Source organism: Dermacentor albipictus, chromosome 1 (genome assembly GCF_038994185.2).
Source record: "Dermacentor albipictus isolate Rhodes 1998 colony chromosome 1, USDA_Dalb.pri_finalv2, whole genome shotgun sequence".
Classification (NCBI taxonomy): Eukaryota; Metazoa; Arthropoda; class Arachnida; order Ixodida; family Ixodidae; genus Dermacentor; species Dermacentor albipictus.
In genome coordinates, this window is record NC_091821.1 from 310,063,237 (window position 1) to 310,078,090 (window position 14,854).

Genomic DNA, 14,854 nt, shown 5'->3' on the forward strand with positions numbered 1-14,854 from the left:
CGGGCTCGCGGAGCTAAGGACGGTCAAAAGGGTGAATTTGGCTCCAAGTTTGAGAGGCCGAAGTTCACGCCCATGAGAGCAAAGGGGGACACACGTAGTGCGGATGCGAGTGAAAGCAGTCCGACCGAACGTAAGGAGACGGCGGCAGCCGAAGCCGAACGCAGAAAGCGGTTCGAGACGAGGCAAGCGCGCGTGTGTTATACGTGCCAGAAGCCGGGTCACTTTTCGGCGCAGTGTCCGGAAACAAAAACAAAAGTAGTGTTTTTGTCATTATGCAGCACTGACGAGAACACGAAGCTTTTCGAGCCTTACATGCGAGACCTCCTCGTGAACGGGAAGGAGTGCCGAGTGCTTCGCAATTCCGCAGCTACGATGGGTGTAGTTCACCCCTCTTACGTAGAACCCGATATGTTCACGGGCGAGTGCGCATGGATCAAGCAAGCCGTGGAAGCTCATAGCGTGTGTCTGCCCGTAGCAAAAGTGCTCATTGAAGGTCCTTTCGGAGCACTTGAGACGGAGGCGGCAGTGTCATCTATGCTGCCCCCCCAGTACCCGTACCTATTTTCGAACAGGTCCGATCACCTCCTGCGCGAGAAGGGGCTTTTGTTTGGTGAGGCTAGCGTTCAGGCCTTAACCAGATTGAAGGTTCGGGAGCTCGCTGCAAAGGCGGTAGTTGCGAGGCCGACGTTGTCGAACGATGAGAAAGGGTCAGAGGCGCAGCAAGCTGATATTCAGAGCACGCCCGAACCGAATAAAATTGAGCCTGTAGCGTTAAAGGCACCAGATACTGGAGAAGAAATGCCCGATGCGGGAAAGTTAGAAGAGATATCTGCAGATTTGCTCATCGCGCCTACGTCAGACGGACTTAATAGGTTGCTAAAAGTCAGCCGGTCGGCTTTGATAGCCGAGCAAAAGAAGGATGGCAGCCTAGAAAACATACGCTGCATTGTCAAGGAAGGTATCGCCAAGAAAAATGCTCGCTTTGTGGAAAGAGGTGGGGTCCTGTACCGGAAGTATCTAGACCGCAGGGGAGTGGAGTTCGATCAGCTGATCGTGCCTCAATGCTATCGTCAGGATCTGTTGCGCTTGTCGCATGGAGGTTCGTGGTCCGGACACCTAGGAGTTAAGAAAACTAAGGACCGTCTCTTGCAAGAGTACTATTGGCCAGGGTGTTTTCGGGACGCAGACCACTTTGTGAAGACATGCGACACCTGCCAGCGGGTGGGCAAACCAGGGGACAAATCGAGGGCGCCGTTGAAGTTGGTACCTATCATTACGGAGCCTTTTAGACGGCTCGTTATTGATACAGTGGGACCTCTGCCGGTAACAGCCACGGGGTACAGACACATTTTGACTGTGATCTGCCCAGCGACCAAGTTCCCTGAAGCAGTGCCGCTTAAAGAACTCAGCTCAGTTGAGATAGTCAATGCACTACTGTCCATATTTGCGCGAGTTGGTTTTCCTGCGGAAATCCAATCAGATCAGGGCACAGTGTTTACTAGCGCTTTGACGACAGCCTTTCTCGAAAGGTGCGGGGTAAAGCTGTTACACAGCTCAGTGTACCACCCCCAGTCGAATTCCGTTGAGAAGCTCCACTCCGTCATGAAGCGCGTGTTGAGAGCATTGTTGTTTGTACAACAAACTGACTGGGAGCTGTTTCTGCCTGGGGTGATGTTTGCATTAAGGACCGTGCCGCATGCCGCTACGGGGTGTTCGCCAGCTGAGCTCGTGTACGGTCGCTCGCTGCGATCTCCGCTTCGCATGCTTCGAAACGGATCACTGCCCTCTCCAATGGCTGCAGACTATCTCTTTCACAAATGGCCGCCTCCTGCACTGGAGCCTCGCTTTGCAACAATATTCCTTTGAGGTGCGTTACAAAAAGGGGAGTCTCAACGGTAACGCCGATGGCTTAAGTCGAAGCCCCTAACGTGGGAATCAGCCTCAAAATTGTTTGTTATTGATGTTTTTCTTCCCGAGGCAGGATTTTTAACATATTGCTTTTGTGTAGTGTTTCAAAGTGATGATGTGCTTTCTAGTGCAATTTCCCGATTTGTGGACGCGTTCTGAGTGCTGCTAGACTACTGTAAGGAACTAGGCAGTAGTATAAAAGGGGAAAGAGCCTGGCATGGCTTAGTGAGGGTTGTGCCGTGCTTGCTGACTGAGCGGCTGAGTTTCGGCGTAGTTCTAACGCTTGCTGGGAATGAGAGAAAAATGAGAACTCTCCCGAAGTCACTTTGCAGTGTCCTGTATGAACCTGAACGTGAGAACGAGGCCTTCTCGGTGCGCTGCGCTCAAGAAACGCCGAGGGACGACCGACTTCGGTTATGAGCATCATCGAGCGACATCCCTCCGGACAGCGGATGCAGTCCCCTGACCATCGGGATCTCCTTCCCCCGGCGGGGCGGTCTGTTACGTTTCGCCTATGACGCGCGGTGTATCCGGCGCGGATTCAACGAACGCCGGGGCTTCGTTCAAAGCGGCGGACATTTTGGCCCGTTCGGAGCGGCCGCGACGCATCCCCGCTGAGCGCGTCCCGGCATGTTCAGTGCCACGTGTCTTTGTGTGTGCGTGTGTGTGTGTGTGTGCCCACGCTTGTCAAAGCGCGGCAGTTGGGGAGAGGAGCTCCCCCAGTGTGAAGCGAGGAGGTCTGACCGGCGCCGGCCCGGCTGATGCGTCACCTCCTTGTCTCTACATGTCTCTCAGTCCGTCCGTGCCTCGCTGTCACGTGGTGTCATCTCGTGACCTTCCTTCTTGCCCGCGACGCCAAGAGTATAAGAGCAGCTGCCCCCGGACGCCAGGAGAGAGGCTCCGATTTCTTCTGTTGAGTAACGTGCTCTCCCGTCTCTCTACTTCGGTCGACCTGACCGCCCGCTCTTTGCGATGCTAGAATAAACAAGTTGTTCTGTTAGCAGTGGACTCATGCTTTGCTGGGACCTTCGGATGCTTCCAGTGTGCCCCAGGCCGCCAGGCCAACGCTACCCTTGGGGCTTGCGACCCATTTGCAACAACGGGCGCCAACGGTCCGGTTGCAACAACGGGTGTCAGCACTGAGGTTCCAACAGCTGGTGGCAGCGCTGAGATTCCAACAGCCGGTGCCATCGGTGCGGATCAAACAGTATTGATAGAAGGTGCAGTTGTAAAAAGTAAAAGAAGATCTGCCGTGGCAATTAAATAATTTACAAATGCTTTCAGAAGCATAGACTGTTGGGCCACTTGGTCATGTAGTGTCGTTGAGTGGAAATACGGGCAGGCAAGAACGGAGTGGACAGGACAGGCGCTCAATGAGCGTGTGTCCTGCCTACTCCGTTTCTTCTCGCCCGTATTTCCACTCAACGACCCTACAAATGCTTTCTTTTCCACCAGTCTGATCACATGCACTAGAGCTTTTCTGGTGTTCATTCTCCACGTGATGTCATCCGATATCATGCGCACAGAGCTTAGTGCAAGTGTGCTTATAATAAGCAAAATAACGATCTGATAGGCAAGTCTAGTCTCATAGCCCGCAAATCCTGAAACAGTGCAAGGACCTAAAGACCTACCTCAGGTGCCTTTCTGGGACGGCCCCAACGATGGTGATGCTGCATGGCAATCAACGCACGGTGACGCATCTCTGCTGGCAGGGCTGCAAATTCTTCTGAGTCGCAGTCAAATGAGGACAACTCCCAGAGAGCATGTCCGGAGTGCCAGCCTTCATCGTCATTCTCCACTCTGAATAGTGATGTTGGAAGAATCGTGTGTGTGAACGAAACATTTTGTTAAAGCAATTCATCATAATCAACATCACCCAAATTTATGCCCACTGCAGGAAGAAAGCCTGCCCATCAATCTTCCAATTACCCGTCTCTTGCATGCACTAACTCCATCCCATGCCTGCAAATTTCCTAATTTCAGCACACCACCTTCTACTTCTTTGCCATCCTTGACTATGTTTCCCTTCCTATGGCGCACAAATTTCTTACTCCTGCAGGCCACCGATTGCTGTTAAAGGGCCCTTCACCAGGTCTGGCCATGCTGAGCTGACAAGCGCAGAGCATACATTGCGTGATAACGATCGTGTCTGCAAAGTACTACACCGCTACATGCCGTGTAAAGATCTGAAATACTGACTTCATACTTTCTGCTGCTCCCAGCATAGTGCAGGATGTAGAAATGATAGGTAGGGTAAAATGCAGTGATCATAGGTTAGTGACGGCTAGGATTCACCTCGATTTGAAGAGAGAAAGAACAAAATTGGTCAAGAAGATACAGGTGCCCCTAGAAGCAGTAAAGGTAAAAGCAGACAAATTCAGGCTGGTACTTGCAAACAAATATGTAGCCTCAGAACAGAGAGATGATGATGACATAGAGCCTAATGAATGAAACAGTAACTAGTCTGGCTGCAGAGGCAGCAATCGAAGTTAGAGGCAAGGCACCAAAGCAACCAGTAGGCAACCTCTCCCAAGTAACATCGGACCTAATAAAGGAACGACAAAGAATGAAAGTGTCCAACTCCAAGAGATAAGATAGAATTCGCTGAACTGTCAAAACTGAGCAACAAGGCAACAGTAAGTGACATTCGAAACTATAATGTGAGAAAGATTGAAGAAGCCGTAAAACATGGACGCAGCATGAAATCAGTGAGAAAGAAACTTGGCATAGGACAAGCCAAGATGTATGCACTGAAAGATAAGCAGGGTAATATCAGCCATCTCGAAGATATAGTAAAAGAAGCGAAATAATTCTATACTGACCTGTACAATAGCCAGAGGAGTCAGGATACCTCCATTAGAAACAGTAATGAACAGGATACAGAAACTACTTCTACAGCTAGCGATGAGGTCAGAAGGGCCTTGCAAGACATAAAATGAGAAAGAGCAGCAGGAGAGGATGGAATAACAGTTGATTTAATCAAAGATGGAGGAGACATACTGCTTGAAAAACTGGCGGCTCCTTATACAAAGTGTTTATTGACTGCAAGGGTCTCAGAAAGCTGGAAGAATGCCAACATCATACTAATCCACAAAAAGGGAGACGTTAAATCATTGAAAAATTATCAGCTCATTAGCTTACCCCCACAGTATTATATAAAATATTTACCAAAATAATCTCCAATAGAATAAGCGCTACACTGAACTTAAGTCAACCAAGGGAACAGGCCGTCTTCAGGAAGGGATACTCTGCAGTGGATCACACCCATGTCATTAATCAGGTAATCGAGAAATCCGCATAGTACAATAAGCCTCTCTATATGGCTTTTACAGATTATGAGAAGGCATTTGATTCAGTAGAGATATCAGCAGTCATAGAGGCATTACGTAACCAAGGAGTACAGAATGCTTATGTAAATACCTTGGAAAATATCTACAGAGGTTTTACAGCTACCTTAATTCTACACAAGAAAAGCAGAAAGATATTTATAAAGAAAGGGGTCAGACAGGGAGACAGGGAGCTCTTAAATGCTATTTGCTGCATGCTTGGAAGAAGTACTCAAGTTATTAAACTGGGAAGGCTTAGGAGCAAGGATCAACGGCGAATATCTCGGCAACATTCAGTTTGCCGATGACACTGTTCTATTCAGCAACAATGCACACGAGTTACAACAAATGATTGAGGACTTTAACAGAGAGAGTGTAAGGGTGGGGTTGAAGATTAATATGCAGAAGACAAAGATAATGATGAATAGCCGGGCAAAGGAACCAGAGTTCAGAATCGCCAGTTAACCTCTAGAGTTGGTGAAGGAGTACGTTCACCTAGGTCAATTAATCACAGAGAACCCTGATCAAGAAAAGGAAATCCATAGAAGAATAAAAATGGGTTGGATCACATACAGCAATACAGCAGGCATTGTCAGCTCCTGACTGGAAGCTTGCCATTATCATTGAAAAGGAAGGTGTATGATCAGTGCATTTTACCAGTGCTGACATATAGGGCAGAGACTTGGAGACTGAAAAAGAAGCTTGAGAACAAGTTAAGGACCATGCAAAGAGCAATGGAATGAAGATTGCTAGGCATAATGTCAAGACACAGAAAGTGAGTGGTTTGGATCAGAGAGCAAACGGGTATAGAGGATATTCGAATTGACATCAAGAGAAAAAAATGGAGCTGGGCAGGTCATGTAATGCGCCCTTTAGATTACCATTGGACCATTAGGGTTACAGAATGGTGTTAGGGTTGGCGTCTGACACCACGTGGCGACAGGAATTTCACCCGACCTTCTACCAGGATTCGTCGAAATGAGGCTTGACTTCTCCTGCGATGGTTCTCCTGCGACTTCTCCTGCGATGCGCTAAAGGGCCTTCTACCACCCGATCTTCTGCCACCCGGCCTTCTACCACCCGGCCTTCTACCAGGCTTTGTCGAAATGAGGTGTGACTTTTCCTTTCCTTGCTCGGTAATGCCAGAGGAGGAGGGGCCTTCTCTCTGTGCCTGTCACGTGACATTGACAGAATCAAGATCCCGCCCACACTTGTAGAGAGCCTATTTAAGGGGCTCCGAAATGTACTTTTATATACTTCATGCTTTTCTTATTTTCTTTCATCTACATTTGAATAAACCGTGCAAGTTTCGCACTAGCAAATCGTCTCGCCCTTGCTTGGTCGCCATGGTCTGCTGGATGCCTGCAGCCTGCCGAGAACGCCACGCTACCCAATAAGTAACGTTGGTCGAGCTTCGATAGGCAGGCGCCGCTACTTCTCGGCAGCAGTACGATACGCTACCCTGGAGTACGCAACAAACTGACTGGCAGCGATTGGGATACGGAATCCTGGAGACCTCAACTTGGACGACAGCTACGAGATCGTAGCCTCTTCGTCCTGGCGACAACGTTCGGAAGGAAGCTGTCTGGATCATGACTGCATATGGTGAGTGCACGTCTTTTCTTCACTGAGACATCACTTGGCTTTTACGTATTTTTTGGAAAGTACATAGCAGTGATTTTTCTTTAAACCGTTGACGGAAGTTTGAGTACGTCAAGGTTGTATAGAGTGAAGGTTTAGCAGCACTAAGGGCAGCCATGAACTTGAAGGCACTAAAGAAGCCGGAATTGTTGAGCTTGGCCAAAGAGTTGGGCCTCCAAATTGCCGAATCAAAAAGAAAGCCGGAGATCATTGAGGCGATCGAAGCGACCGGGGCAGATGACGAGGAACTGACGGAATGCCTAGAGAGCATTAAAGAGAAAGAGGAAGAGCGTAAGCGCCTAGAGGAAAAAGAAGAACGCGACCGTGTTGCACGCGACGCACTCGAAATGAAGCGCCTAGAGATTGAGCTCTTGAAAGCTCCAAATTCTGAAAGACCTAGTACAGAGGCACGTGAAAGTGAGCGCAGAATGACAGACTTGATGGCACCCTACGCACTAGGAGGGGACATAGGTCTTTTTCTGGTACAGTTTGAGCGCACGTGTGAAAAGGCGAAATTCGCGAGAAACACGTGGCCGCAACGCTTGCTTACGTTACTGCCACGTGAGGTAGCTGATATCACTGCCCGAATGGGGAAAGAAGAAGCAGAGGACTTCGATGAAGTCAAAGCAAACCTGCTTAAAAAGTATAGGTTATCAGCGGAAGCATTCAGGCGAAAATTCAGGTAAGTCGAGAAAACCAAAAGCGAGTCATACTCAGATTTTGCATACACTTTGGAAATAAACCTGACGGAATGGCTCAGAGAAGAGGGTGCACTCGGCGATGCCGAAAAGACAATGCAGTGCGTTGCTTTAGAACAGTTCTACCACCGGCTGCCAATAAACATCAAGTATTGGGTTCAGGATAGGCCAGGCGTAGACTATGTTACGAAAGCGGCCGATCTTGCTGAGGAGTACGTAACTCGCCGTGCGGACGAAGGTAACGAAGCTCCTAAGAAGGAGGTGAATAAATACAGACCCGACAAGCCAAAGCGATGGTCAAAGTCGAGTCAGTATAAAACAATGGAAAGGTCAGATTCGGTGAAAACTAGTGACGAGGAAAGCGAGGGAGAAAAGGAGTCACCCGAACAGAGGGCAGAAAGGCAAAAGAAAAGGGCTTTCGAGGCCAAGAAACCAATAGTTTGCTACAACTGCCAGCAAACGGGGCATATCTCCGTGGGATGCAAAAATCCCAAACTAGTGTTGATGTCGGTAACTAGTAACGTAGACAATCTGAACTTGCTAGAACCCTACATTCGAGACCTCGTGGTAAACAGCAAACCGTGTAGAGTGCTTTGCGACTCTGCAGCCACAATGGACGTGGTGCATCCGTCGTACGTAGAGGAAGGCCAGTTCACGGGAGAATGTGCTTCGATAAGGCAAGCCGTAGAGGCCTCCAGTGTTTGTCTCCCGGTGGCCAAAATTCGTACTGAAGGCCCTTTCGGAGTACTGGACACTGAAGCCGCCGTCTCGTCACATCTCCCGCCGCAGTATCCATATTTGTTTTCTAACCAATCAGAGGATTTGCTACGACGCAAGGGAATCGGGTTTAGTGAGAGAACAGTGCAAGCCCTAACTCGTTCCAAGGCAGTGTACGAATGTCCAGTGGTGGAGAAAACAGGTTTGACAGCTGATTCGTCAACCAGTACTGAACAGGACAGCCCTATAGGGGATGAGGCGGAAAGTACGCCAGCTAATGAAGAAACCAGGAAAGCAGCGGAGCCTGAAATGTCGCGAGAGGCAGAATGTAGGAGAAAGTTGTCAAACGTAAGCCCTGCCACAATGACTGTTGAGCAGGAAATGCGTAAAGCACAAAAAAATACTGAGCATTACTATGACAGGACAGCTCGCACGCGACGCTTTGAAGTTGGGGAAAAGTGAATGATCGTGAAACCCTCTTTGAATAACCAATCTGAGGAAATGCCTGTTGACTTTCCAGAGTTAACAGCCGTGACGGAGACAAAAGACATTCACGAGACCATTAATAAGTTAGTGGAACAAGCGGAGTTGAATCCCAATCAAAGGGCCAAACTGAGGGAACGTGTTTGAATTTAAAGACGTATTTTCAGACACACCGGGCAGGACAACTACGATTGTTCACGATATCGAGTTAACCTCGTCGGACCCTGTTCGTTCGAAAGCTTATCGCGTTTCGCCTCGTCAACGTGAAGTCATGACCGCTGAAATAAACAGGATGTTAGAGCTAGGTGTAATCGAGCCAGGAGAGAGTGATTATACCTCACCTCTTATTTTAGTTGAGGTCCCAGGAAAGGAGCCGCGCCCATGTATCGACTACCGCAGGCTCAATTTAATCACGAAGGACCAGACTTATCCAATACCGCATATCGAGGAAAGGCTTGAGAAAGTGAGCAGTGCTAATTTCATTTCTACGCTCGATTTAGTCAGAGGGTATTGGCAGGTTCCGTTGACCGAGAGGGCAAGCAGGCTTGCAGCGTTTATTTCCCTGATGGGAACCTTTCGTCCGAAAGTCCCGAGTTTTGGATTGAAGAATGCGCCATATTGCTTCTCTAGCCTTATGGACCAGGTGCTACGAGGAATGGAGGACTTTGCACTTCCCTATCTCGATGACATAGCTATTTTTTCTTCATCATGAGCGGACCATATGCAACACCTGCGAACCGTGTCTACGAGAGGCCAACTTAACTGTTAAGGCTCCCAAATGCCAATTAGGGCACTGAGGTAGCTTATCTAGGTCATGTAATAGGGCAAGGCCATTGTCGGCCTTCCGAGGTTAAACTGACCGCAATAGACAACTTCTCGCAACCACGCACCAAGCGGGACATCAGATCATTCCTTGGCTTGGCGGGTTATTACCAAAGATATATTCCGCGGTATTCTGAGATTGCGAGTCCTTTAATGAATGCTCTCAGAAAAATAGAACCACAAACGGTAAAGTGGGATGACGCAAAAGAAAAGGCTTTTAGTATGCTGAAGAACGCACTAACGAGTCAGCCAGTGTTGAACGCGCCCGACTACTCTAAGCCATTCATTCTTCAGTGTGATGCCAGTGACAGGGGTATGGGGGTGGTGCTCTGTCAAAAGAGAGATGACGAGAACGAACACCCTGTACTGTACGCCAGTAGAAAGCTTTCAGTTCGTGAAGATGCATACAGTGCATCAGAAAAGGAATGCGCCTGCGTAGTTTGGGCGGTACAGAAGCTAGCTTGCTATATCGCTGGCTCAAGCTTCACCATAGAGACTGATCACTGTCCCCTCACATGGCTGCAGTCCATGCCTACGAAAAACAATCGTCTTTTGCGCTGGAGCTTGGCTCTTCAACAGTACACCTTCGATATTCGCTACAAGAAGGGTAAGCTTAACGGCAATGCCAATGGTTTAAGTCGCCGCCCCTAGAGTATCGGAAGCCTCATGCTCATCCGGGTTTCCGTGGCATTTTTTTCGTTCGTTCATATGTTTTCCGAATTCATATGTTTTTCCGAAGTGACGCCGATTGTTAGCTGATTTTAATAACCACGTCTTAACGCTTTCAAGAAATGGCTGTGTTTAGTGTTGAGGGGAGGAGGACGCGCGTAGGGAATGGGAAAGGTGGAGTGGGTTTTCTTTTCTTTTTTTAAAGCCGGGTGTGTCTCGGGGGAGGGTGGCGTTGTGCTCGCTGCTTTGTGGTTGTGGGTCCGGCACTGTTCTGGGGTGATTGCTTGCCCACGCAGGAGACGAAAAGTTGCAAGACCTGCTTGCAAGACCAATTTCACTGGACCGGACCAGGGAGAAAAGTCACCAGAGCGCCACGAGGACAGATGACCACTCCCAGGAATCTACCCACTACGAACTAAGGGTTCGTGACCTCTACGGGGAATTCTGATACCGAAACGCCGATCCCTCGTACAGCGGCTGCTGGCCCCTACACATCGGGATCTTCCTCCCCCGCCGGAGATGCTGTTACGGTTGGCGTCTGACACCATGTGGCGACAAGAATTTCACCCGACCTTCTACTAGGATTCGTCGAAATGAGGCTTGGCTTCTCCTGCGACGGTTAACGCACCTTGCGCACAAAGGGCCTTCTACCACCTGACCTTCTACCAGGCTTCGTCGAAATGAGGTGCGACTTTTTTTTTCCTTGCTCGGTAATGCCAGAGGAGGAGGGGCCCTCTCTCTGTGCCTGTCACGTGACATCGACGGAAGCAAGATCCCGCCCACACTTGTAGAGAGATTATTTAAGGGGCTCCGAAATGTACTTTTATATAATTCATGCTTTTCTTATTTTCTTTCATCTACCTTTGAATAAATCGCGCAAGTTTCGCACTAGCAAATCGTCTCGCCCTTGCTTGGTCGCCATGGTCTACCGGATGCCTGCAGCCCGCCGACAACGCCACGCTACCCAATAAGTAACGTCGGTCGAGCTTCGATAGGCAGGCGCCGCTACTTCTCGGCAGCAGTACGATACGCTACCCTGGAGCATGCAACAATGGGTACCAAGAGAAGGGAAACACAGTCGAAGACAGCAGAAGACTAGGCGGAGCGATGAAATTAGGAAATTCGCGGGCGCTAGTTGGAATCGGCTGGCGCAGGACAGGGGTAATTGGAAATCGCAGGGAGAGGCCTTCGTCCTGCAGTGGACATAAAACAGGCTGATGATGATGACTGAGTTTGCACTTTTGTCATCGTTAATTCAACATCTTCATAAAGCTGATCTACTTTAACATCATCATGACTGGATGTTGTAGCATAGGCTTGTACTATTTTAATCTACATCTCTTATTAAGTTTGATTACTACTGCTACCCTCTCCTTAATGCTGTATAATTCGTCAATGCTGCCCGCTATGTCCTTATGGATTAGGAATCCTACCCTGTATTACTTCTTATCTGGGGGACCTCTATAGCAGAGGACATGGCCGTTAGTCAGCACTGTATAAGCCTCACCAGTTCGTCTAATCTTGCTAAGGCCAATGATATCCCAAGCAATATCTGATAGTTCCTCAAAGAGTCCTGTTAAGCTAGCCTCACTCGACAGAGTTTGGCTGTTAAAGGTTGCCAGGGTCAGTTTCCATCTGTTTCCAACAGCGGGTGGTCAAGGGAAGTCTCTGTCCGAAGCCAAATGTTTGGAATGGGAGACTTGCCTTCGTTGGGGAATTGTGACTTGACGCTGATGGTTTACTTCTACATACTGTTAATTCTGCCAATGGAATTAACAGTATGTAAAAGGAAACCATCAGCGTTAAGTCACAATTCCTCAATAAAGACACGTCCCCCATTCCAAACATTTGGTTTCATACAGACTTCCCTTGCCTGCCTGCTGTTAATCAATTGAATTGACCATTTTCCTGTGACCCCTTTGTCTTGCTTAGACTTAGCTAAGCAAGCAATTCAATGAAACGATCCCCATCCTCAAGAATTACAGTTAATGAAACCTCAAACCAACAAACACAAGTGATGCACCAGAAATAGTGAGTACTGCCGTGCAGAAAATACCTAATACTACAGTAAAGGAGTTAGTGAGAAGTGCTTACATGGATCATTCTCAGAAAAAGATGTGCTTAGTCTGTAAATTACTGCTGGTTCAGTTATACTTTGCTCAAAAAGCTGCTAACAATGACGATGCAGATGAAGCACCAAAAAGCACAAATTAGTAGATGCAGCAAAGTTGATATACATGCATCCTACACCATTAGGCATCTGTGAACCTCAAGAAATTTATGTGACATACATAATTTCCAAGTCAAAGTGTATGCTGCCAACTAAATGAAAACTGGAAAACAACAGTAAATGGACACAGGTGAGAAAAAAGATACTGTGCATTGATACGAATTCGCTAATGACCTCACAAAGCTCCATGCACTATGAGAATTATGTACATACTTGTACATAATTGTACATAATTGTACATACTTGTACAATTTGTTCCAGTGTTCTGGCAGAGGTGGCAGAACATACAAGTCATCCACAGGTGCCTTGGGGGCTGGTCGTTTTGAGCCTCTATGCCGGGCCTTTAGAAGCAGTAATCGTGCCTTACGTTGGGCACTTTCTTGTGCAGAAGTACGCCTTTCTTGACGAGCAGCCTGCAGGATTAAGTTTGAATTTGCACTTCCTTTCCACATTGCTCTGTGAGCTCTCTTTTTTTTTTTTCCAGAGTGAAAATGGCGAAAATTAACAAGAACACACACAACATACTACTTAATGATATTATTAACACTGCATCATAGGTATTGCACATTAAAAATTTTAAAAATACAAGCAGTGCATAAAACCCTACTGCCTAGAGAACAAAAAGAAATACGGAACCTACACACTGTGGGAATCGGGGTAAGCGAAGCTTTCTGTGCCGTTTGCTCTGATTGACGATAATTAGCGGTGATGTTGACTGCGAATGTTTAATTTCTTTCAACGTTTAGTCTAACATGAGAGTGGCAAGTTCACGTTAAACGTTACCTTGCGTGCACCGCTACTGCTTGTCTGCACAGTGCACAGAACACACAAGGGGAGGTGTTTGCTTCAGGCGTGGTTCTGCGCCATACTTCATAACCTCTGAGAGGGTTGAGCACATTCACTGCCTCACATGGCAGAAGTATTAAACTTTAATTATGGGGCTGTACATGCCAAAATTACAATCGAATTATGAGACATGCTGTAGTGACAAACTCCGGATTAATTTTGATACCGTGGTGTTCTTCAACATGTCCCTAAATATCCAAGTGCACGAGAATCTTTTACTTCGCCTCGGTCAAAATGTGGCTGCCGCAATCGGGATCAAACCCATGACTTCAAGCAATGCCATAGCCACAAAGCTACCGCGGCGTGCACAGAAATGTTAATTTGACATCTGACCGCTTCCGTAGTGTCACATAGACCCTACGATGCGCTTCAATGCGGCTCTGCTGCTACACGCATTGTCCACACTCAACACAGTGCAAAGGTCCAAACGAGTTTCTCGTGCAATCACCTTTCCTCTCTGCCACGCTCCTGTCATGTATACACATGCTCTGAATTCCCCACCCCTCTGACGCGGTGTGCCAGACTGCAGCAGCAGAAGTGGAAAAGTCGAAGGAAGAGGCAAAGAAAGCTTCGCCTTAGAACTTGTTAAGGGAAGCTTTCACAAAACCGCATGAGGTTGTATCTTAACAGCAAATAGTTTTGGGAGCCTCGCTATCCCTGAGACTTCTGCACTGCCCAATTTGTTTCCACTTTCGAATGCTCTGGTTCCGTTCTCAGAAATCAGCTCCTGGCCAGGGCGGGTTCGGATGTATAAACTTTTGAAGTTAAAAGATAATGACCAGAGTCTGTTTCTTCAGCTGTGGCACGCCTCCATCGAAGACGAAGACGGGCTTGACTCCATAAAAGAGAAGCTTGCAGACTCGCTGAAGTAAACCCAACAGGTGAGCGTTGGCCAAGGGGCTGCCTTGGGCATCGCGGAAGCCTTTGACGGCCTGATGAAGCCACAAGCTGACGTCTACAGTGGAAATGTACAGCGTCAAGGTATACTCACGCTGAATCGCTTCGATTAACTTTGTTCCATGGTTGCAGCAAAAAAGAAAAAAAAAAGCTTTGATCTAAATGCTTTGATGCTTTATTGAGACGCTTTGAGAAGCTGCTTCGGCGTAAGCATGCGGAAATCAAAGCAAGCGCTACCCGGAAAACAAAAGGATACCAACGGCGAGAACTTTGTTCTCGAGCGTTTCGAGGGCAATCGGCTTCCCCGCAGGTTCTAGCACCTGCCATAGGCCGTGAACACCCATTGCCAAGCGCTGATGCCAAACGGGAGCCGGCACCACGACAGAAACACAGAAAACTTAAGATGAAGCTCGAGGATGAAACACAGGGAACAGAAGCTCCATTTTCTTTGGCGACGTTCAGCCGAAATTTATGTATGTTACGCGCCGACACAGCCACAAGCTCTCAAAGTGGTGATGTGTGAAACAACGCTCCGATGCGAATCGTGTCATCGCAATATCAGGCAATACCAGCCGCAGAGGACGCCATAATCATTGGATAAAAAGCCAATGAAAAAG

General features: G+C 48.0%; 1 protein-coding gene across 4 annotated transcripts in view; it reads right to left on the bottom strand.

Moving 5' to 3' along the window:
* The window catches only part of mus201 (rad2 superfamily protein mus201), a 48,758-nt gene extending 33,904 nt beyond the window's left edge, over positions 1 to 14,854 (bottom strand). For 3 of the 4 annotated variants that reach the window (XM_070531542.1, XM_070531541.1, XM_070531540.1), the window contains exons 1-4: positions 14,494 to 14,854; positions 14,120 to 14,295; positions 12,738 to 12,907; positions 3,540 to 3,708 (exon numbers count right to left, since the gene is read on the bottom strand). In XM_070531542.1, coding sequence (XP_070387643.1) covers positions 3,540 to 3,708; positions 12,738 to 12,907; positions 14,120 to 14,295; positions 14,494 to 14,581 — 603 coding nt within the window. In that variant the 5' untranslated portion in view covers positions 14,582 to 14,854. The remainder of the gene's footprint in view (positions 1 to 3,539; positions 3,709 to 12,737; positions 12,908 to 14,119; positions 14,296 to 14,493) is intronic. The other variant, XM_070531539.1, reaches the window with a different exon arrangement.